The sequence below is a fragment of the Argopecten irradians genome, chromosome 5 (assembly GCF_041381155.1).
Source record: "Argopecten irradians isolate NY chromosome 5, Ai_NY, whole genome shotgun sequence".
NCBI classification, from domain to species: Eukaryota; Metazoa; Mollusca; class Bivalvia; order Pectinida; family Pectinidae; genus Argopecten; species Argopecten irradians.
In genome coordinates, this window is record NC_091138.1 from 9250937 (window position 1) to 9275729 (window position 24793).

General features: G+C 38.9%; 1 protein-coding gene across 1 annotated transcript in view; it reads left to right on the top strand.

Annotated features, from left to right (window-relative positions):
* The window catches only part of LOC138324253 (cadherin-87A-like), a 36440-nt gene that overhangs the window by 8995 nt on the left and 2652 nt on the right, over positions 1-24793 (top strand). Inside the window, exons 7-22 of the mRNA XM_069269332.1 lie at positions 101-193; positions 375-485; positions 1877-2023; positions 5895-6035; positions 7456-7531; positions 11580-11707; positions 12520-12714; positions 14273-14290; positions 14808-14972; positions 15145-15306; positions 15565-15632; positions 16246-16492; positions 17089-17234; positions 17689-17767; positions 18162-18234; positions 18898-19076. Of these exons, the coding sequence (XP_069125433.1) occupies positions 101-193; positions 375-485; positions 1877-2023; positions 5895-6035; positions 7456-7531; positions 11580-11707; positions 12520-12714; positions 14273-14290; positions 14808-14972; positions 15145-15306; positions 15565-15632; positions 16246-16492; positions 17089-17234; positions 17689-17767; positions 18162-18234; positions 18898-19076 (2028 nt within the window). The remainder of the gene's footprint in view (positions 1-100; positions 194-374; positions 486-1876; positions 2024-5894; positions 6036-7455; positions 7532-11579; positions 11708-12519; positions 12715-14272; positions 14291-14807; positions 14973-15144; positions 15307-15564; positions 15633-16245; positions 16493-17088; positions 17235-17688; positions 17768-18161; positions 18235-18897; positions 19077-24793) is intronic.

Here is a 24793-nt window from a genome sequence, read left to right on the forward strand (position 1 = left end):
GATTAGGAGAACATAAAGCCTAAACCTGCTCTAACAGTTTTAAGATGAATGTAAATGTATTGATATATTCTGGTATTAACTTTTGTCTCCAATTTTTCAGACCAGCATTCCAATAAAGGTTACAGTGCTGGATGAGAATGACAATGCTCCAGCGTTTGAGAGATCTGTAGGTTACGGTACAGTCGTTTCTGAGGTAAGTTCAATTGTTGCAGTTTTTAACTCGTTTCTCTTAGCAGTAGGGATGTATATGAAGAAGTTCAGTTATTGGCGCTAGTTGTGAACTATTGTTATTTATAACAATTGATGATGTCTGTTGAAACAGCAGTTTATTTAAACGAATCTGTAATAAGAGAACTTTCTTTTTAATTTTGTAGTATATCCAGATAGGAACAACTATCTACAGTGATGTCATCGCTTCTGATCTAGATGTGGGTTGGAATGCTGAGATGGAAATGACCTGCAAAGTAGATGTGGCTGACTCAAAGGTCAGTTAAAAAGTAATGGACATTGTAACTTGTGAAAGTCACAGAATATCAGATGTGATGTGGTCAACCACATAACCAGTAACGTCAAGGAAAATCAAAAGTATAGTAAAGTTAACAACACCGTCTATATGATAAAGTCATGGCCATTAACACCTATGTAATAAGGTCAAGGGCATTACTTGTATAATAAGGTCAAGGACATCACCCATATAATAAGGTCAAGGGCATTACCTGTAATAAGGTCAATGGCATTACTTGTATAATAAGGTCAAGGGCATTACCTGTAATAAGGTCAATGGTATTACTTGTATAATAAGGTCAAGGACATCACCCATATAATAAGGTCAAGGGCATTACCTGTAATAAGGTCAAGGACATTACCCATATAATAAGGTCAAGGACATCACCTGTATAATAAGGTCAAGGAAATCACCTGTATTATAAAGTCAAGGGCATCACCCATAAAATAAGATCAAGGACATCACCTGTATAATAAGGCCAATGACATCACCCATATGATAAGGTCAAGGACATCTCCCATATAATAAGGTCAAGGGCATCACCTGTATAAATAGGTCAAGAACATCACCTGTATAATAAGATCAGGAACATCACCCATATGATAAGGTCAAGGACATCACCTATATAATAAAGTCAAGGGCATCACCTGTATAAGATAAAGGACATCACCCATATAATAAGATCAAGGACATCACCTGTATGATAAAGTCAAGGGCATCACTCATATAATAAGGTCAAGGACATCACTTGTATAATAAAGTCAAGGGCATCACCCATATAATAAGGTTAAGAGCATCACCCATATAATAAGGTTAAGGGCATCACCCATGTAATAAGGTCAAGGACATAACCAGTATAATAAGATTAAGAACATTATCAATATAATAAGGTCAAGGGTATCACCCATGTAATAAGGTCAAGGACATAACCAGTATAAAAAGGTCAAGGACATCACCTGTATAATAAGATTAAGAACATTATCAATATAATAAGGTCAAGGGTACCACCCATGTAATAAGGTCAAGGACATAACCAGTATAATAAGATTAAGGACATCACCCATTTAATAAGATTAAGGGCATCACCCATATAATTAGGTCAAGGACACCACCTGTATAATAAGATCAAGGACATAACCTGTGTAAAAAGGTCAAGGACATCACCTGTATAATAAGGTCAAGGACATCACCCATATAATAAGGTCAAGGACATCACCAGGATGATAAAAGGACATTACCGGTATAATTATCTCAACTATGGTTAGATGATTGATATAAATAGTACATAAGAAGGCCAATGATCTGATAAGTATATATTGTATATGCTGATTTGACGTTAGTTTTACCTGGGTATTAACCTGTCTGTTACAGAGTGTTGAGGCCTGTGATGCCTTTGGAGTTGGCGGGGAGTTCATTGAGGAAGTAAACGGCATCACAAAATATAGGGCAATCATCTTTGTGAAAAAAGCCCTGGATTATGAGACCCAAAAAGGTTACTTTTTAACAGTACAAGCAAGAGTAAGTGCCCTTAAAAATAAATTGTACATTAGGAATATGATCAGTCTGCGATTTCTCGAATCAAAAGTGCAGACTTAAGTCAGATATTGAGTTTTCTCATTCTGTAATGTATATCAATTTTTTTTACTTAAGTCAGGTTTTTTTGTGAAATTGAGACTAGATTTTGATGACCTTGACCTTCATTCAAGGTCAAATGGGTCAAATAAACTAAATTTTAAAATTACTTCTTGTTGATAACTAAGAGGCCTTGGGACCTGATACTGGGCCTGTAACATGCTGGGATGAAGGGCTACAAAGTTTTGTCTTATGAAAGACATTAATACAATTTTACAAAGGTCTGGCTGCTGTAAAAGTATAAAAAACGGTATTGTACTATAGCATGGCCATCAGGTACTCGTTTATAGGGATGATTAATTAGCAAATTTGCACTTTTTAGATTGAATACAATGACCCTTAATTTCCCAAAAGATCTAAATGTAGTATGATTGCTAAAGTCTTGTGAAAGCAGCAGTGGGTGGTATAACTTTGATGGTGGTGGTGGGTGGTTGTAGATTGATAGTGATGGCAGGTGGTTATAGTTTCACAGTGATGGTAGGTGGTAGTAGTTTGATGGTAGTGGTGGGTGGTTGTGATTGATAGTGGTGGTGGGTGGTAGTAGTTTGATAGTGGTGATGGGTGGTAGTAGTTTGTTGTGGTGGTAGGTGGTAGTAGTTTGATGGTAGTGGTGGGTGGTTGTGATTGATAGTGGTGGTGGGTGGTAGTAGTTTGATAGTGGTGATGGGTGGTAGTAGTTTGATAGTGGTGGTAGGTGGTAGTAGTATGATAGTGGTGGTTGGTGGTTGTGATTGATAGTGGTGGTGGGTGGTAGTAGTTTGATAGTGGTGATGGGTGGTAGTAGTTTGATAGTGGCGGTAGGTGGTAGTAGTATGATAGTGGTGGTAAGTGGTAGTAGTTTGATGGTGGTGATGGGTGGTAGTAGTTTGAAAGTGGTGGTAGGTGGTAGTAGTTTGATGGTGGTGGTGGGTGGTAGTAGTTTGATGGTGGTGGTGGGTGGTAGTAGTTTGATAGTGGTGGTGGGTGGTTGTGATTGATAGTGGTGGTGGGTGGTAGTAGTTTGATAGTGGTGATGGGTGGTTGTGATTGATAGTGGTGGTGGGTGGTAGTAGTTTGATAGTGGTGATGGGTGGTAGTAGTTTGATAGTGGTGGTGTAGTAGTATGATAGTGGTGGTAAGTGGTAGTAGTTTGATGGTGGTGGTGGGTGGTAGTAGTTTGATAGTGGTGGTAGGTGGTAGTAGTTTGTTTGATAATGGTGGTAGGTGGTAGTAGTTTGATAGTGGTGTTGGGTGGTTGTGATTGATAGTGGTGGTTGGTGGTAGTTGTTTGATAGTGGTGGTGGGTGGTAGTAGTTTGATAGTGGTGGTTGCTGGTTGTAGTTTTATAGTGATGGTGGGTGGTTGTAGTTTGATAGTGATGGTGGGTGGTTGTGATTGATAGTGGTGGTGGGTGGTAGTAGTTTGATAGTGGTGGTGGGTGGTAGTAGTTTGATAGTGGCGGTAGGTGGTAGTAGTATGATAGTGGTGGTAAGTGGTAGTAGTTTGATGGTGGTGATGGGTGGTAGTAGTTTGAAAGTGGTGGTAGGTGGTAGTAGTTTGATGGTGGTGGTGGGTGGTAGTAGTTTGATGGTGGTGGTGGGTGGTAGTAGTTTGATAGTGGTGGTGGGTGGTTGTGATTGATAGTGGTGGTGGGTGGTAGTAGTTTGATAGTGGTGATGGGTGGTTGTGATTGATAGTGGTGGTGGGTGGTAGTAGTTTGATAGTGGTGATGGGTGGTAGTAGTTTGATAGTGGTGGTAGTAGTATGATAGTGGTGGTAAGTGGTAGTAGTTTGATGGTGGTGGTGGGTGGTAGTAGTTTGATAGTGGTGGTAGGTGGTAGTAGTTTGATAGTGGTGGTAGGTGGTAGTAGTTTGATAGTGGTGTTGGGTGGTTGTGATTGATAGTGGTGGTTGGTGGTAGTTGTTTGATAGTGGTGGTGGGTGGTAGTAGTTTGATAGTGGTGGTTGCTGGTTGTAGTTTTATAGTGATGGTGGGTGGTTGTAGTTTGATAGTGATGGTGGGTGGTTGTGATTGATAGTGGTGGTGGGTGGTAGTAGCTTGATAGTGGTGGTGGGTGGTAGTAGTTTGATAGTGGTGGTAGGTGGTAGTAGTTTGATAGTGGTGTTGGGTGGTTGTGATTGATAGTGGTGGTGGGTGGTAGTTGTTTGATAGTGGTGGTGGGTGGTAGTAGTTTGATAGTGGTGGTAGGTGGTAGTAGTTTGATAGTGGTGGTAGGTGGTAGTAGTTTGATAGTGGTGTTGGGTGGTTGTGATTGATAGTGGTGGTGGGTGGTAGTTGTTTGATAGTGGTGGTGGGTGGTAGTAGTTTGATAGTTGTGGTTGCTGGTTGTAGTTTTATAATGATGGTGGGTGGTTGTAGTTTGATAGTGATGGTAGGTGGTTGTGATTGATAGTGGTGGTGGGTGGTAGTAGCTTGATAGTGGTGCTTGGTGGTAAGAGTTTGATAGTGGTGGTGGATGGTAAGAGTTTGATAGTGGTGGTGGGTGATTGTAGTTCGATAAGTGGTGGTTAGTGGTAAGAGTTTGTTAGTGGTGATCGGTGGTTGTAGTTTGATAGTGGTGGTGGGTGGTAGTAGTTTGATAGTGGTGGTGGGTGGTTGTAGTTTGATAGTGGTGGTGGGTGGTAAGAGCTTGACAGTGATGGTGGGTGGTAAGAGTTTGATAGTGGTGGTGGGTGGTTGTGATTGATAGTGGTGGTGGGTGGTTGTGATTGATAGTGATGTTGGGTGGTTGTAGTTTGATAGTGGTGGTGGGTGGTAAGAGCTTGTTAGTGGTGATTGGTGGTTGTAGTTTGATAGTGGTGGTGGGTGGTAATAGTTTGATAGTGGTGGTGGGTGGTTGTAGTTTGATAGTAGTGGTGGGTGGTTGTAGTTTGATAGTGGTGGTAGGTGGTAGTAGTATGATAGTGGTGGTAAGTGGTAGTAGTTTGATAGTGGTGGTGGGTGGTTGTAGTTTGATAGTGGTGGTGGGTGGTTGTAGTTTGATAGTGGTGGTGGGTGGTAGTAGTTTGATAGTGGTGGTGGGTGGTTGTAGTTTGATAGTGGTGGTGGGTGGTAGCAGTTTGATAGTGGTGGTAGATGGTAGTAGTTTGATAATTGTGGTGGGTGGTAAGAGTTTGATAGTGGTGGTGGGTGGTAAGAGTTTGATAGTGTTGGTGGGTGCTTTGTAGTTTGCCATTGGTTCACGTTATAATTTCTGTTCTCTAGTAGGGCTGGATCAATATATTGATATACTGATATGTATTCGTTTTCAGAAGGATATCGAATATCGATACACAAACATGCTGTATATCACTGTATCGTTTTAACAACTCAACCCGTTTTTGTTATAGAAATAGGAAATTCCAAACAAAATTTATTCTAAAACATTATTCAAGTAAGAGCATTTCAATCAAAAGGAAGTGTTAAAGCATCTGTGTCACCTAGATGGATTAGAAATGCCTTTTTGAAACTAAGAATACAAATTGACAGAAATTAATTAACACACATGCTAAACCGAATCAAAGGTTTGGTAGATTTTTTCAGGTTATAGAATGTTTTATCAAAACTTTCTTTTATTGTCACAATATTCAAAACACAATTGTCAAAATTTGAAAAAGAGGTCCACTGTATCGCCAATACGTATCGTGTATTGTTTCAGTATATTGTCAATACGTATCATATGGTTTTAGACCTTCCAATACCCATCCCTATTTTTTAGTGGTGATCCTAGTTTAGAACATTTTGTATCAATTTTGTGATGATTTTATTTGTTGCTAGGATAACCCTGATGGTAAACAGTCTGGTGTCAGTAACAATGCCACAGCCAACGTGATCATTGATGTCGGTGATGAGCAGGATTCTCCACCCGTCTTTGGTGCCACCTCTCTCAAAGTGTTTGTCTTTGAAGGCTCAGATATAGTAAGTAGATTTGTTTGAGTCATCTGCTCTTTGTAGGTTGGCTTGTGATGTGGATTGTGATGTCATTATTTCATGACCGAAAACTACTCTGAAAAATACAACGTTCCACTGACAAACACAGAATGTAGTAATTACTACTTATACCGTCAAACCTGCCTTAGTAATCACCTGCTTGATAACTTTTCTACGCTCCGAAATGACCAATTTTAACACAATTCAACCCATGTGTAGGCCATTTCCCCTCTGTCCCTTGGGAGGTCTTTATATACAGATTTTTGGGTGGTCTTTATATACAGGTTTTTTGGAGGTCTTTATATACAGGTTTTTTGGAGGTCTTTATAGACTTGACTGTCCCTTGGGTGGTCTTTATAGACAGGTTTGACTGTACCTTGGGTAGAAAACAGTTTTTTAGCCCACCATCATCAGGTTGTGGGCTATTCAAATTGCCTTTCGTCAGTGGTCCGTCGTCCGTTCATCCTTCTGTCCTTCTGTGCTTCCATCCGTCCGTACATCTGTCCTTCCATCCGTCCATCCATTAACAATTCTTGTTACCACAATTTCTCAGCAAGTGCAAAAGGAATATTTTTCTTTGATATGTAGGTTCCCCTTAGGCCCTAGTTATTCATATTGCATTTTTGGACTGATCGGTCAACATGATGGTCGCTAGGGCACCATCTTGGATTTTGATAGTTGAGGTTTGTTAGCGCTATTTCTCAGAAAGTACAAAAGGGATCTGTTGTTAGCGCTATTTCTCAGAAAGTACAAAAGGGATCTGTCTTAAATTTCATATGAAGGTTCCTCTTGTGCCCTACTTGTGCATTTCGCATTTTAGAACCAAACAGTCAACAAGATGGCCGACCATCCGCCATCTTGGATTTTGGTAGTTGACTTTGTTACCATTATTTTTCAGAAAGTACTGAAGGGATCAGTCTCAAATTTCATATGTAGGAACGTTCCTCTAGTGCCCTAGTTGTGCATATTGCATTTTAGAACCGATCTGTCAACAAGATGGCTGACAGCACACCATCCTGGATTTTGGTAGATTAAGTTTGTTACCACTATTTCTCAGAAGGTACTGAAAAGATCTAACTTAAATGTTATGTGTAGGTTCCTCTAGTGCCCTAGTTTTGCATGTTACTTTTTGGGACCGATCGGTCTACCAGATGTCCGACAAGCCGCCATCATGGATTTTGGTAGTTAAAGTTTGTTACCGCTATTTCTCAGAAAGTACTGAAGGGATCTGTCTTAAATTTCGTATGTAGGTTCCTCTAGTGCCCTAGTTGTGTATATTCCATTTTGGAACCGATCGGTCAACAAGATGGCCAACAGGTGGGCTCCAAGATTCATCTGGGATCTTTTGTTATAAATAAGTGCCCATTATATTTTCCTTGATTGCAAAATGTTATTTTTTATTTTGTAGGGCAAACGCTTGTCAACAGTAACCGTGAGAGATGGTGATGAAGGGAGTCCACGCCTGCTCAACATCTCAATCATAGGTTGGTAAACTATCAGTAACCATAGAAACTTAAATGGTTTTAGAGTTGATTTGAATATCCTCTGGCAGTACTTCAGCTATTTTTCTCTTGTAGACTTTGGTTTAAGTTTTGTTGTGAAAGTAAATTGGTGCTTTATGGGAATGATTATAACATATGATTGTTTTCCAAAAGTAATATATAAACACCATGATTTGAATTTATACAAAAGCCAAATGTTTCCAGTATTTCTGAAGAGATTTCACTTTTCTAGATAATCCTTTTTCTATATCTAAATCAAAGTTCATTCAAATTCATATACGGTTTATATTTATGTGACACATCCATATGATGCACTCATACGACATCCAAGACATGGGTGTGACATACCCATGTGATCATATTCATTGGAGGTACATGTATGTGTCATATCCACACAACATATACCAATATGACATACCAATATGACATACCAATATGACATACCAATGTGACATATACCAATATGACATACCAATATGACATACCAATATGACATACCAATATGACATACCAATATGACATACCAATGTGACTTACCAATATGACATACCAATATGACATACCAATATGACATACCAATATGACATACCAATATGACATACCAATATGACATACCAATATGACATACCAATATGACATACCAATATGACATACCAATATGAGATACCAATGTGACATACCAATATGACATACCAATGTGACGTACCAATATGACGTACCAATATGACATACCAATATGACATACCAATATGACGTACCAATATGACATACCAATGTGACATACCAATATGACATACCAATGTGACGTACCAATGTGACGTACCAATATGACATACCAATATGACGTACCAATGTGACATACCAATATGACATACCAATATGACATACCAATATGACGTACCAATATGACATACCAATGTGACGTACCAATATGACATACCAATATGACGTGCCAATACGACATACCAATGTGACGTACCAATATCACATATCAATATGACATACCAATGTGACATCCATGTGACATACAAACATGGCATGTACTTGTGACGTGATGAAGCCTGGTTGGTGTTTCGATGGTATGGGATTACACCATGACATTAGTAAAGTATCATATACCTATTTTTTTAAGTATTGATATTAGACACTACATATAATGTCAACAAATATTGTTTTGCCAAAAGGCTTAAATCTTCTCTTTCAAAAACAGTCTCTTATCTGTTTAACTTAAAATGTCATCTTTTGTGTTAGATATGGATTTTATGAATTTTTTTTCATCCTTTATATCGGTACATTAAATGTTCTCATCACTTTGAGATTTCATTTCAAAGTGTTTAATAACAATACCCTTTCCATGTATCATTGATGACAAATCATCATACTCATTCATGTTATGTTTCAGAATATAAATGTATTTACTTATTTAATTTCCAAATACAATTACTGAAGAGTATAATATCCTATTTCTCACCTAATTAACCAATGTTTTTAATCCCTGCCCCACCCAGATATATCGGGCCGTAAGTATTTCCAGAGGTCTCGGCCTTATTGATTACCTGTTGTGAGACCGCTTTATATTGCATGCAAAAGTTCTACGTTATTTTTACATATGTACTTATGTCCCTATTTGGTCTGCATGTTTGTCATTCATCATGATCATGCATCCATTTCCATGTGCATGATGTCATAAGATCATCCATGAACTGAATATGCATGCCAGTTTGAAGCTGAACATTACTGAGTTGTATAATCTGGTATATTGATAGATTTAAAAACTTCATCCTCAGATTATGTTTAAAAGACTTAGATCATTAGTACAGGAATTCATTGGAGGTGATTCATTGGATGACTTAGGTCATTTCCTTTTTGAAATATTGTTATTTTATTTTGAAGTTTTCTCCTTTATTTTATACTATTCATAAAAAATGCTTTATCAAATTTTTAAATTTCCTTTATCAAAATTTCTAAACACTTCAAATTCTTGATTTTTCAGATTTTGCTCTTTCACTACCTTTTATTTACTGTTTCCATTATTTTGAATTTTCTTTCCTCATTTTTTCTTTCAAGATATATTTTATTTCTGACCTTGACCCATGCTCATAATAGCTTCATTGTTAAATGAAAAATATTAAAAGATTTTAATCAAAAGTGTGATAGCTAGTTCTCTTACAATTTGCATGACAATTCTTATTCTTGACAATTTAGTAAGAAAATATCTGGTATATAAATGAACATCAATCAAGCTATGCTAGATTTTTGTTGCTTTACAATAAATCAATAAAATGTAGTAGTGTTTAAGATTTTAATTTATTTTCTTTTGTCTTTATAAAAATGAATCTAGGCAGATTGTAAGAGAGATCATTTTAACAGTGTTGTTTTGAAGTACTCTAATCAGAATCAATTTAGCCTAGTGTCTGCTGATCAGAGAGAGGTTATAGTTGTGGCCATAACAATCATATTTAGCAACATGATCTATTTTTAGTATCAGTTTTAGTCCACTTGCTCTTGGACAAAACCGAAATGAGAAATTAAGTCTTTGACATAGATTAGTAAAATCGAATGTATTGTTTATCAAGTGATAAAGATACTGGAAGTTATATAACATGAAGGAACAGTTATTGACATCACAACAACATGATCAACGTCTTGTAATAAATCGTAGAACGATTGACTATAAACTTTAAATTTTCTAAATACAAACTGATAATTATAGATCATATTCAATTAAATGGTTATAGCTATTATTTGTGTTTTCTTGTGTCGTGGTGCTGCCTTAAATATCCTCAGTGTTGTTTGACATTTAAACTTACAAGGCATGTGTGACATTTGCATGTGCATCGTATGTATTGGTTCGCTGCTGACAAGTTATGCATTAATCAGTATGATTGTAACATCTGGTAATTGATATACATACTGTAAAAATGTTGATCATTGTGTTTGAATTAAACTTTGAAAAGTTACCTTTCTTTATTTGTCTCTATCAGGACTTTAACAATGTTGTTCTGTCTACTCCAAGTAAAACATAATACTACAATTATCAACATTTTTACAGTACATGTATATAATGCATGAAGGCTGGATAAAATGAAGTAATTAATGCATGTGTCTATGGTATAACGATGTTTGATGAACATGGTGAATATCGTGTGCTGCTTTCTTAATAACCTAACTTTAATGTACTTGTATTGCAGGCCTTGTATTAGACCCTTATAGTGAGCCAACATAACTCCTAAGTTTGTTCACTCTTTTTATTTCGTTACATACTTATTAAGTGAAATACATAAATTATAGTTTGAATTGATTCTTTTAAATGAATGTATTGCAGAAATTATGCTTAAAGAGATAAATAAAAATCAATGAATGTCAGTAAAAATATGTTTGCTTTACGATCAGTCCTAAATAAAGTATCCAGTGACAGTTAATTGTTTCATCAGATGTTATAATTGATGTCTAAAAATAACCTGCTTAGCTGCTATTGTTTGTATGTGTTTTATCTGAGCAAGTAAGTACTAATATAAAGCTGGCAGTTTTGTCTTTAAATGAAATAATTTGAATTACAAGCTTAATATTGTCTTGTGCTCATCTGTTGTTCAATGATATTGATGTTCTATTATCATCAGTGAGTGGATTGTTTATTTGGCCTCCTGTCTATGATCTATTGTTCTTCCTTCCTTACCACCATTAATCCATCTATCAACAGGTCAAGTAACCTTTAGAAGGAACAGAGGATAGTTTTCTTATATTTTACATACTTTTCTCATATTTTACATACATAGTTTCTTCTTAGTCCCAAGTTGGGCCATATTCTATTTTGGAACTCGTATCAACATGGTTGACCAACAGACATCTTGCATGTTCCATTACCTTTTTTTTTTTTTTTTTGCTATATTCTGAATTAATTGAAGTTTGTATTTAAAAGCTAATAGGGAAGAGGTTTACAATGATAACTTGGTGGTTTTAAAGTTCACGTCTTGAATCCCTTTGACTATTATTTACAAAAAGGTCAATTATTTTTTATGTTTGATTACAGATTCTGCTGACCTCTTTGACCTTGATATCACTATGGATCAATCAACACGGATTTATACTGTAGTCATAGTGGTCAAGGGGGACATTGACCGCGAGGCCTTTGTGGACGGTCACCAATTCTCTATTAAGGTTTGACATAGACATTTCTTATTACCATTTGTTAAATAAATAAGACTTCAACTGCAATGTATGTCTGGAGTAACCATGTTGGACGCTGAAGTTTATAAACACACATTAGCTTGTTGTAATTAATGGTAAGATCCTGTCTAAGGAGGATGGAGATTAGGTTTTAATTTGTTTTATATTATGTGAAGAACAGGTAAAAGACTGTGTGATTCGGGCCCTTTTTGACCCCTGAATCCGTCAAATTTTCAACCCTGCTATTTTGTAATAAGATTGTTGAATTTTCAAATATCCAGTATATCCCTGATACCATAAGTATGATAGTTAGGTATCAGTGCAGTTGCTGTTGCCATGGTAGCCATCCGAAATATTCATAAATTAAGAGAATGAGAAAATTAGTCATTTTCCGCCTATTTTTGCTAGGTTTTTGCATCTAGAAATCATAGGGCACATCCTTGAACTAACTTTATATTTCTCCTATTCTCAGTAAATATTAAGTTTGTTCAAGATTTTGCTCAATTCTTTTTAGAGAAAAACTACCTCAAAATAGGCGAACAATTACCATTTTTCCCATATTCGTTGATTTATGCATGTTTTGAATAGTTACCATGGCAACTAGAAAAGTAAAAATAGAAAACTACCATCTTAAATAAATCAGGGATGTACTAAATATTTCAGATACAACAGCTTAATTACGTAACACTAAGTTAAAATTTGATGAATTTGGGAGCCAAGAAGGGCCCAAACCATACATAGTCCTTTTAGTTGAGGTGTTGTTGTTATGAGTGGAGGAATGGATGTTAATGATTACATTTCAGGCCATTGAGGTTGATGATGTCACAGGTCAACTGACTACAGCGATGGCAAACATCACTGTCGATGTAACCATTCTGGATGTCAACGACAACCCACCGAGATTTACACAGACTACATATAATGTGGACCTTGTAGAACCTACTATCAACAATGGCATAGTACCAGGGGTCACTTTAGAGGTCACAGATATAGATGTGGTAAGTAACCAGGTGTCACCAGAGAGGTCACAGATATAGATGTAGTAAGTAACCAGGGGTCACCATAAAGGTTACAGATATAGATGTGATAAGTAACCATGGGTTACCATAGAGGTCACAGATATAGATGTGGTAAGTAACCAGGGGTCACCATAGAGGTCACTGATATAGATGTAGAAAGTAACCAGGGGTTACCATAGTGGTCACTGATATAGATATGGTAAGTAACCAGGGGTCACCATAGAGGTCACTGATATAGATGTAGTAAGTAACCAGGGGTTACCATACTGGTCACTGATATAGATATGGTAAGTAACCAGGGGTCACCATAGAGGTCACTGATATAGATGTGGTAAGTAACCAGGGGCCACCATAGAGGTCACTGATATAGATGTAGTAAGTAACCAGGGGTCACCTTAGAGGTCACTGATATAGATGTAGTAAGTAACCAGGGGTCACCTTAGAGGTCACTGATATAGATGTGGTAAGTAACCAGGGGTCACCATAGAGGTCACTGATATAGATGTGGTAAGTAACCAGGGGTCACCATAGAGGTCACTGATATAGATGTGGTAAGTAACCAGGGGTCACCATAGAGGTCACTGATATAGATGTAGTAAGTAACCAGGGGTCACCATAGAGGTCACTGATATAGATATGGTAAGTAACCAGGGGTTACCATAGAGGTCACTGATATAGATGTAGTAAGTAACCAGGGGTCACCATAGAGGTCACTGATATAGATGTGGTAAGTAACCAGGGGTCACCATAGAGGTCACTGATATAGATGTAGTAAGTAACCAGGGGTCACCATAGAGGTCACTGATATAGATATGGTAAGTAACCAGAGGTTACCATAGAGGTCACTGATATAGATATGGTAAGTAACCAGGGGTTACCATAGAGGTCACTGATATAGATGTAGTAAGTAACCAGGGGTCACCATAGAGGTCACTGATATAGATGTGGTAAGTAACCAGGGGTCACCATAGAGGTCACTGATATAGATGTAGTAAGTAACCAGGGGTTACCATAGAGGTCACAGATATAGATGTGGTAAGTAACCAGGGGTCACCATAGAGATCACTGATATAGATGTGGTAAGTAACCAGGGGTCACCATATAGGTCACTGATATAGATGAAGTAAGTAACCAGGGGTCACCATATAGGTCACTGATATAGATGTAGTAAGTAACCAGGGGTCACCATAGAGATCACAGATATAGATGTGGTAAGTAACCAGGGGTTACCATAGAGGTCACAGATATAGATGTAGTAGGTAACCAGGGGTTACCATAGAGGTCACAGATATAGATGTAGTAGGTAACCAGGGGTCACCATAGTGGTCACTGATATAGATGTGGTAAGTAACCAGGGGTCACCTTAGAGGTCACAGATATATACGTGGTATTTAATCAAGTAAAATTAATTTTGTTTACTTATGGTCAGGCTAAATGCCGCCATATAAGATTTGTGCTTATATTTTGTGTGAACATTGTGTTATAAATTGAATCCTAGTGATCCTGTTATAACAGAAAAACTTGTTATTTGTTTCAGTCGAGGACAGCAGAAGGAGTAAGTATCACTTTGGTCATGTTATTTTTTAGAAATAAACTTAGATAAACCAATCATCTGTTCATATACAGTCTGCATTATCAAGATATTCCAAAGAATTTGTTGAAAAATCTACTTATAAAATAAGAATTTTTATTAGCTTGCCTATTCGAAGAATAGGGGGAGCTAATGTTGTCACCCTGGCGTCGGCGTCGGCATCAGCGTTGGCGTCCCATTTCACGTTGAAGTTTTTGAGCAAGTTTCTATTTCGTCAATTGTTTTAGCTTAAGTCATCATAAATGTTTATGATTTTATTTTCCTAATGTGTATGGATGCTGAACGTGATAATACAACCAATTTGGGACCCTTTAGGGGTTTTTTGAGTCTGTTAATTTGTCATATTTCCATGTTTAAATAGTAAATCCTTGAACATCAACTTCTTCTGAATAGGCGAGTTTTGCTGTTCTCCAACAGCTCTTGTTTGAATAGCCAATAGTTGACCATTTTAATAACTACTTTCAATTGCTTTTTATTACAGCTAAGTTATTCTACGTTCAATGTCAGCATTATATCACAAAGTAGTCCGGCAGCTTTCAGTCTAAACAACGATGCTGGTACCAGGAGGGCCAGCTTCAATCTGGTCATAGACAACTACATGAATCTCGACTATGAAGTTCCAGCCTACAGATCTCGTGTTGTTTTGGTAAATAAATTATCTTTGTAATAAATAAATATTTGTTATTCTGGTAAAAGTGTGAAATATATAACATTTGTTATTCTGTATTTGAATATTACAGAGTTATCTGCACTTGTGTGTAGGTTGATAGTGGCTCTGTAATATGCAAAGACATAATTTAACATGTTTGTTGTTTTAGGTTGAAGCTGTTGACTTTAATGACAACAGCTTGTCATCTACGGCCACGGTCAGTATCAACATTATAGACACCAACGACAATGCCCCAGTGTTCCAGCAATCCGTCTACACAAGCCAAGTATCCGAGGTGGAACAGCCAGGCAAATCCATCGTAACAATAGTAGTAGGTGTCATTCAGCATAAAAAACAGTATTACTCTCACTGGTAAACAAGGGTTACTATTTCACAAACAATACAAAAATTACAAATGTTTTTGTTTATTAGATGTATTTTTCAATATTGTGTTAAAAATTAAACTAACTAGGTATGAATCTACAGTATTTTTGACAAAAAATCCATATCTCAATATATCAATTGATATATATTTAGGATGTTAGACTTTATTCCAATGATTACACCTGACTTGTCTCTCTCTTAACAGGCCACAGACAATGATAGTGGAAGCAATGCCAACATCACTTACTCTTTCATCGATCCAAACATTGTCAAGTAAGTTGTTGTAATTCTTTATTTGTTTTACGAGGATTGCAAACAGCCTTAGTGCCACTAGATGCTCTCCTCGTGAAGTAAGTTGTATTATCATTTTTAAATCATCTCTTTTATTCAGAGTAGCTAAAATACAATTATCGCCTGTAAAAAGAGATTTATTAAACTGAAACTGGAATTCTATATTGACTTCATGTTGAAATATTACTACCTACCTTTACCATATAAAAATAAGATTATCTCCCTTGAAAGTTAAATTTATTGAGATTATTTCCCTTTGTAACTGTAGACTGAATGATTGTGTTTTCAGGTTTAGCCTTGACCTTGACTGGTTATGTTTTCAGGTTTAGCCTTGACCTTGACTGGTTATGTTTACAGGTTTAGCCTTGACCTTGACTGGTTGTGTTTTCAGGTTTAGCCTTGACCTTGACTTGTTGTGTTTTCAGGTTTAGCCTTGACCTTGACTGGTTTTGTTTTCAGGTTTAGCCTTGACCTTGACTGGTTGTGTTTTCAGGTTTAGCCTTGACCTTGACTGGTTGTGTTTTCAGGTTTAGCCTTGACCTTGACTGGTTGTGTTTTCAGGTTTAGCCTTGACCTTGACTGGTTGTGTTTTCAGGTTTAGCCTTGACCCAATCTCTGGCCTGGTGACCTTAGCCCAGACCTTAGACTATGATAACGGAGCTGTCCAGTATGAAATGACCGTTCTAGCCTCAGACCAAGGGAACCCTGTAGAGACGGCGTCAGCCTCCATTATTGTGTCTGTACTGAACTATAACGACCTACCACCGGTCTTCCAGCTGGGGTCGTACAGGTCCACTATCACAGAGTCCTCAACAGTGTTTCTCATTCCAGTCACAGTTCAGGTACTGCACATGTTCAAACTTATTTCCTTATTAACAGGGCTATTTAGTAGTTCTTTATCTCTGTACTTATTGATATTGTAGCTTAAAAGACTTTTAGTGAGGTAATGGTGCCATTTTTAGAGCTACAATTGGTGTCCATTTCTGTAAGTGGAGCAAAGTAAACATTTTGAAAATGGCTAATCGCACCTTTGTATGCATGTTATTAAGCAAGTTTTATATCCCTTACCTACCCCCCGAGGTATAAAATATTGAAGTCACAGTCAGATATTATTGGGTTACATATAAATATGGCGGCCTTTTCGAAGGAAAAATGTACTGCAGTTTTAAAGATAGTGAAATTGATGTCTAGTTAGCAGTAAGGTAGATAACATTAATGATTTTTATATCGGTTTTATATAATAATGAAATAAACATGCATCTATAAGTGATTCACTATGGCAATGCTCCACTAGCACACTTGGGGACCATTTGGTACCTGACCGGAGAGCATTGTACGCCGGGTTCGTATTATTCATTCTATATACTTATTAGCTCACCATTAAACTTATTCCTTCTTATGAAATATGAATTTGATATTTTATGGATTTTGTTCTCAGGCCACTGACCCCGATGGTTTCCAGGTGACGTACAGCATAGTTGGAGGTAACACTGCCAATAATGCCTTCCAGATTGATCCAGTCCTAGGCACTCTCTCACTCAACTCTATCATCAACTTCATGGACACTCCGGAACAAAAAGGATTGTAAGGGACAGGATCAGTATTGTGATTGGTGCTGCTAATTTTACCACATTATCTTTAGTACTGATCTTTGATAATTGGAAATAATAACTTGTTTACTTTGATAATCCTTTAAGTTTACTATTGGTATACAGATTCAGTATTCATGTTTGTTGTTTGTGGATGTGGATGTGTAGTAGTGGTCAAGAAGGAAGGTGGGGGGGGGGTTAAGGGAGGGAAAGGGGCATATATTTCCAATATCCATTCTATAACCATCATGTCTGATGGTATTGTTCAATGTACCTGCAGTATTTTGATTAAGTTTTCCATTGGTATACAGATTCATTATTTGGCTACCACCATGATTTAAGGTGTAGGATGAGAGGGGGAATAGTGCTCTCCATGTCCATTCTCTTCCCATCCTGACTGTTGGCATCTCATTCCACCAAGTCTGATGTTTTATATATTTATTTTTCAGTTTTTACCTCAATGTTTCTGCCCGAGACAGTGGTGTCCCAAGTCAGGTGTCCTATGTGACGATCACTGTGGAAGTCCGAGTAAGTGGTTACTATAGTAACATCAGGTTAACTCCAATTTTTACCTCCAATTTTAGAAAGCTAAACACTTTTAATAAAGATTTAATAAAAAATACCTTTGTAAATTGTAATAGTAATTAATTATAATGTAAGCATTTTATCCTCAGTTTAAATTTGTTGTATGATATTTGCATTTTCTTTGACAAAAATTTCATGTAATGGATTCAAATTACTCATACTTTCAGTTTTATAAAGAAAACTATTTAAATCTCAGTATAGTATTGCTTTTTACAATGTGAGATTTTTTATTTGTTATCGCCTAACTACTATACTTGTGTATTCTAACCCATCTAAAGCCAGTTTTAATTACATAGAATGCTTCTCTGTACACAAAGTGTTTTGTTGTTGTTGATAGGACGAGAACAATGCAAATCCAACATTTCCCAGGCCAAACTACAATGCTTCTATCAGTGAAGCCATTGCCAGAGGTAAAATCTTCAAACTTATCTCCCTTTGTAGGATGGGTCTAATGTAACCATGGTATTGGGATATTAGTGCTAGTTAACATAGGTTCAATCTTTCCTTTAGATACCTGAAATGATTGTAAGTTTATATAATTAAGGTATTAGGTTGCTAGGAAGAATTAATGTTTTACCTATTGTAAACTGCTTCATTTTCCTGAGATATAAATTTTCACGTAATTTTTAGCTTGAACACGAAATGTTTCGCAAATAATTGTGTGTGTAAATGCACAGATGCACAATTACTGTTAAGAGCCATTGATCAAAAATATATGTTTTTTTGTGTTTGTGTTGAAAATAATGGCGATGTGAAATATTGTATATGTGAAAAATAAAGTGGTTTACATTACACTAAATATTGCTGAAAGTTAGTCGTCCACACATAACCAGGTTGTGTTTGATATCTGTAAAGGAACATGGCACACAAGTGAAATTTATATGAAATGTCCTTGCTGAGCAACAGAAATAACGTAGACACCTTTAAAGTTGTATGAAATGAAGTTATCTCCTTGGCATAGTTTATAAACCAAAAAATGTACGGATGATAAATAAATTTCAACGTAAAATTGTCAGTTGGTAATATTCAGATTTCAGCATTCATTCTTCTGCTATCTATTTTACCTCCACTAGGCTCCACCGTTCTGCAGGTTGTAGCGACAGACACAGACTCTGGCACCAACGGTAGAATCACATACTTGATTACTTTTGGTGCTAAGGATGACTTTAAAATCAACGCTGACACTGGTATTATCTTCGTGGGTTCAACTGCTCTTTTGGACTATGACACCACTTCCCTGTATAATATCACGGTAAACACATTAACATATTGTACTTATATCTTTTGGGCTGTGTTCCATAAATATTCACTCACTTGGCCTTATTTTCTCGAAACAAAAGAGTTCAGTTAAAATTTAAGTTGTATTGAAAAAATTGATTTTACAAGTGTAACGAATTTGGAGATGCTTTCTTGGTTGTAACAAATGGGAGGGGGGAGGTGCTTTCTTGGTTGTAACAAATGGGAGGGGTGCTTTCTTGGTTGTAACAAATGGGAGGGGGGGGTGCTTTCTTGGTTGTAACAAATGGGGGGGTGCTTTCTTGGTTGTAACAAATGGGGGTGCTTTCTTGGTTGTAACAAAGGGGGGTGCTTTCTTGGTTGTAACAAATGGGGGGTGCTTTCTTGGTTGTAACAAATGGGGGGGGGTGCTTTCTTGGTTGTAACAAATGGGGGGGGGGGTGCTTTCTTGGTTGTAACAAATGGGGGGTGCTTTCTTGGTTTTAACAAATGGGGGGGGGTGCTTTCTTGGTTGTAACAAATGGGGGGGGGGCTTTCTTGGTTGTAACAAATGGGGGGTGCTTTCTTGGTTGTAACAAATGGGGGGGGGTGTTCTCTTGGTTGTAACAAATGGGGGGCTTTCTTGGTTGTAAACAAATGGGGGGGGTGCTTTCTTGGTTGTAACAAATGGGGGGGCTTTCTGTTGTAACAAATGGGGTGCTTTCTTGGTTGTAACAATGGGGCTTCTTGGTTGAACTAATGGGGGGGGGCGTTTCTTGGTTGTAACAAATGGGGGGTGCTTTCTTGTTTTGTAACAAATGGGGGGGTGTTTTTGGTTGTACAAATGGGGGCTTTCTTGGTTGTAACAAATGGGGGGTGCTTTCTTGGTTGTAACAAATGGGGGTCTTTCTTGGTTGTAACAAATGGGGGGGCTTTCTTGGTTGTAACAAATGGGGGGGGGCTTTCTTGGTTGTAACAAATGGGGGGGGCTTTCTTGGTTGTAACAAATGGGGGGGCGCTTTCTTGGTTGTAACAAATGGGGGCGCTTTCTTGGTTGTAACAAATGGGGGGGGCTTTCTTGGTTGTAACAAATGGGGGTGCTTTCTTGGTTGTAACAAATGGGGGGGGGCTTTCTTGGTTGTAACAAATGGGGGGGCTTTCTTGGTTGTAACAAATGGGGGGGTGCTTTCTTGGTTGTAACAAATGGGGGGGCGCTTTCTTGGTTGTAACAAATGGGGGGCTTTCTTGGTTGTAACAAATGGGGGGGCGCTTTCTTGGTTGTAACAAATGGGGGGGGCGCTTTCTTGGTTGTAACAAATGGGGGGGCGCTTTCTTGGTTGTAACAAATGGGGGGGGCGCTTTCTTGGTTGTAACAAATGGGGGGTGCTTTCTTGGTTGTAACAAATGGGGGCGCTTCTTGGTTGTAACAAATGGGGGCGCTTTCTTGGTTGTAACAAATGGGGGGGCTTTCTTGGTTGTAACAAATGGGGGGGCGCTTTCTTGGTTGTAACAAATGGGGGGGCGCTTTCTTGGTTGTAACAAATGGGGGGTGCTTTCTGTTGTAACTTGGTTGTAACAAATGGGGGGCGCTTTCTTGGTTGTAACAAATGGGGGGGCGCTTTCTTGGTTGTAACAAATGGGGGTGCTTTCTTGGTTGTAACAAATGGGGGGCGCTTTCTTGGTTGTAACAAAATGCTTTCTTGGTTGTAACAAATGGGGGGCGCTTTCTTGGTTGTAACAAATGGGGGGTGCTTTCTTGGTTGTAACAAATGGGGGGGCCTTTCTTGGTTGTAACAAATGGGGGGTGCTTTCTTGGTTGTAACAAATGGGGGTGCTTTCTTGGTTGTAACAAATGGGAGGGGGTCTTTCTTGGTTGTAACAAATGGGGGTGCTTTCTTGGTTGTAACAAATGGGGGGGCTTTCTTGGTTGTAACAAATGGGGGGGCTTTCTTGGTTGTAACAAATGGGGGGTGCTTTCTTGGTTGTAACAAATGGGGGGTGCTTTCTTGGTTGTAACAAATGGGGGGGCTTTCTTGGTTGTAACAAATGGGAGGGGGCTTTCTTGGTTGTAACAAATGGGGGGTGCTTTCTTGGTTGTAACAAATGGGGGGGCTTTCTTGGTTGTAACAAATGGGGGGGGGCTTTCTTGGTTGTAACAAATGGGGGGGTGCTTTCTTGGTTGTAACAAATGGGGGGGCTTTCTTGGTTGTAACAAATGGGGGTGCTTTCTTGGTTGTAACAAATGGGAGGGGTGCTTTCTTGGTTGTAACAAATGGGGGGGCTTTCTTGGTTGTAACAAATGGGGGGTGCTTTCTTGGTTGTAACAAATGGGGGTGCTTTCTTGGTTGTAACAAATGGGAGGGGCGCTTTCTTGGTTGTAACAAATGGGGGTCTTTCTTGGTTGTAACAAATGGGGGGCCTTTCTTGGTTGTAACAAATGGGGGGGCTTTCTTGGTTGTAACAAATGGGGGGCGTTTCTTGGTTGTAACAAATGGGGGGGCGCTTTCTTGGTTGTAACAAATGGGGGGGCTTTCTTGGTTGTAACAAATGGGGGGGCTCTTTCTTGGTTGTAACAAATGGGAGGGGCGCTTTCTTGGTTGTAACAAATGGGAGGGGCGCTTTCTTGGTTGTAACAAATGGGGGTCTTCTTGGTTGTAACAAATGGGGGGGCGCTTTCTTGGTTGTAACAAATGGGGGGCTTTCTTGGTTGTAACAAATGGGGGTGCTTTCTTGGTTGTAACAAATGGGGGTGCTTTCTTGGTTGTAACAAATGGGAGGGGCCTTTCTTGGTTGTAACAAATGGGGGGGTGCTTTCTTGGTTGTAACAAATGGAAGCGCTTTCTTGGTTGGAACAAATGGGGGCACTTTCTTGGTTGTAACAAATGGGGGGGTGCTTTCTTGGTTGTAACAAATTGGAGGGGCGCTTTCTTGGTTGTAACAAATGGGGGGTGCTTTCTTGGTTGTAACAAATGGGGGCGCTTTCTTGGTTGTAACAAATGGGAGGGGTGCTTTCTTGGTTGTAACAAATGGGGGTGCTTTCTTGGTTGTAACAAATGGGGGGCGCTTTCTTGGTTGTAACAAATGGAACAATGGGGTGCTTTCTTGGTTGTAACAAATTGCTTTCTTGGTTGTAACAAATGGGGGTGCTTTCTTGGTTGTAACAAATGGGGGGGTGCTTTCTTGGTTGTAACAAATGGGAGGGGCGCTTTCTTGGTTGTAACAAATGGGGGTGCTTTCTTGGTTGTAACAAATGGGGGTGCTTTCTTGGTTGTAACAAATGGGAGGGGTGCTTTCTTGGTTGTAACAAATGGGGGGTGCTTTCTTGGTTGGAACAAATGGGGGGTGCTTTCTTGGTTGTAACAAATGGGGGGTGCTTTCTTGGTTGTAACAAATGGGAGGGGTGCTTTCTTGGTTGTAACAAATGGGGGTGCTTTCTTGGTTGTAACAAATGGGGGGGTTCTCTTGGTTGTAACAAATGGGGGGTGCTTTCTTGGTTGTAACAAATGGGGGTGCTTTCTTGGTTGTAACAAATGGGGGTGCTTTCTTGGTTGTAACAAATGGGAGGGGCGCTTTCTTGGTTGTAACAAATGGGGGGTGCTTTCTTGGTTGTAACAAATGGGGGTGCTTTCTTGGTTGTAACAAATGGGGGGGTGCTTTCTTGGTTGTAACAAATGGGAGGGGCACTTTCTTGGTTGTAACAAATGGGGGGTGCTTTCTTGGTTGTAACAAATGGGGGGTGCTTTCTTGGTTGTAACAAATGGGAGGGGCGCTTTCTTGGTTGTAACAAATGGGAGGGGTGCTTTCTTGGTTGTAACAAATGGGGGCGCTTTCTTGGTTGTAACAAATGGGGGGTCTTTCTTGGTTGTAACAAATGGGAGGGGCGCTTTCTTGGTTGTAACAAATGGGGGGTGCTTTCTTGGTTGTAACAAATGGGGGGGTGCTTTCTTGGTTGTAACAAATGGGGGGGTGCTTTCTTGTTGTGGAACAAATGGGAGGGGCGCTTTCTTGGTTGTAACAAATGGGAGGGGTGCTTTCTTGGTTGTTACAAATGGGGGCTCTTTCTTGGTTTTTACAAATGGGAGGGGTGGGGTGCTTTCTTGGTTGTAAAAAATGGGGGGTGCTTTCTTGGTTGTAACAAATGAGGGTGCTTTCTTGGTTTTAACAAATTGGAGGGATGCTTTCTTGGTTGTAACAAATGGGGGTGCTTTCTTGGTTGTAACAAATGGGGGCGCGTTCTTGGTTGTAACAAATGGGAGGGGCGCTTTCTTGGTTGTAACAAATGGAAGGGGCACTTTCTTGGTTGTAACAAATGGGGGTGCTTTCTTGGTTGTAACAAATGGGAGGGGGGTTGCTTTCTTGGTTGTAACAAATGGGAGGGGTGCTTTCTTGGTTGTAACAAATGGGGGCGCTTTCTTGGTTGTAACAAATGGGAGGGGCGCTTTCTTGGTTGTAACAAATGGGGGTGCTTTCTTGGTTGTAACAAATGGGGGGGCGCTTTCTTGGTTGTAACAAATGGGAGGGGCGCTTTCTTGGTTGTAACAAATGGAAGGGGTGCTTTCTTGGTTGTAACAAATGGGGGGTGCTTTCTTGGTTGTAACAAATGGGGGTCTTTCTTGGTTGTAACAAATGGGAGGGGCGCTTTCTTGGTTGTAACAAATGGGGGCGCTTTCTTGGTTGTAACAAATGGGGAGGGTGTTTATTGGTTGTAACAAATGGGGGGGTGCTTTCTTGGTTGTAAACAAATGGGAGGGGCGCTTTCTTGGTTTGTAACAAATGGGGGTGCTTTCTTGGTTGTAACAAATGGGGGGTGCTTTCTTGGTTGTAACAAATGGGGGGGTGCTTTCTTGGTTGTAACAAATGGGGGGGTGCTTTCTTGGTTGTAACAAATGGGGGGTGCTTTCTTGGTTGTAACAAATGGGAGGGGCGCTTTCTTGGTTGTAACAAATTGGGGCGCTTTCTTGGTTGTAACAAATGGGAATGGCGCTTTCTTGGTTGTAACAAATGGGAGGGGTGCTTTCTTGGTTGTAACAAATTGGGGCGCGTTCTTGGTTGTAACAAATGGGAGGGGCGCTTTCTATGTTACCAAGATGCAAGTTGTACACAATAAAACTTTTAAGAAAAAGTCAGCCGTATTTTATCTCTTTTGGTACTGATGGAACTTTAATCTCAGTCACAGTAAATATGCTTTCTTTCTTTTGAGACCCATTATGACGTCATGATTCACATGTGAAAGACTCATAAGTTTATACACATACCATAGTATGAATTTCATGTCCATATAATATGGGATACAATGTAAATGTTATAGGGGAAAGGGCCCTCATTATGCCAAATATGGTCAGGCCACTTTTGACACATGAACATCTCATAACGGGAGATAATTCTTATAAAGTTGTTTAACACGAATATCTTGTGTGGAGGATGGTGATCAAATAAGTCCCACTAGACACACATACATATCTTGTGTGGAATATGGTCATCAAATAAGTCCCACTAGACACACATATATATCTTGTGCGGAGGCTGGTCATCAAATAAGTCCCACTAGACACACATACATATCTTGTGTGGAGGATGGTCATCAAATAAGTCCCACTAGACACACATACATATCTTGTGTAGAGGATGGTCATCAAATAAGTCCCACTAGACACACATATATATCTTGTGTGGAGGATGGTGATCAAATAAGTCCCACTAGACACACATACATATCTTGTGTGGAGGATTGTCATCAAATAAGTCCCACTAGAC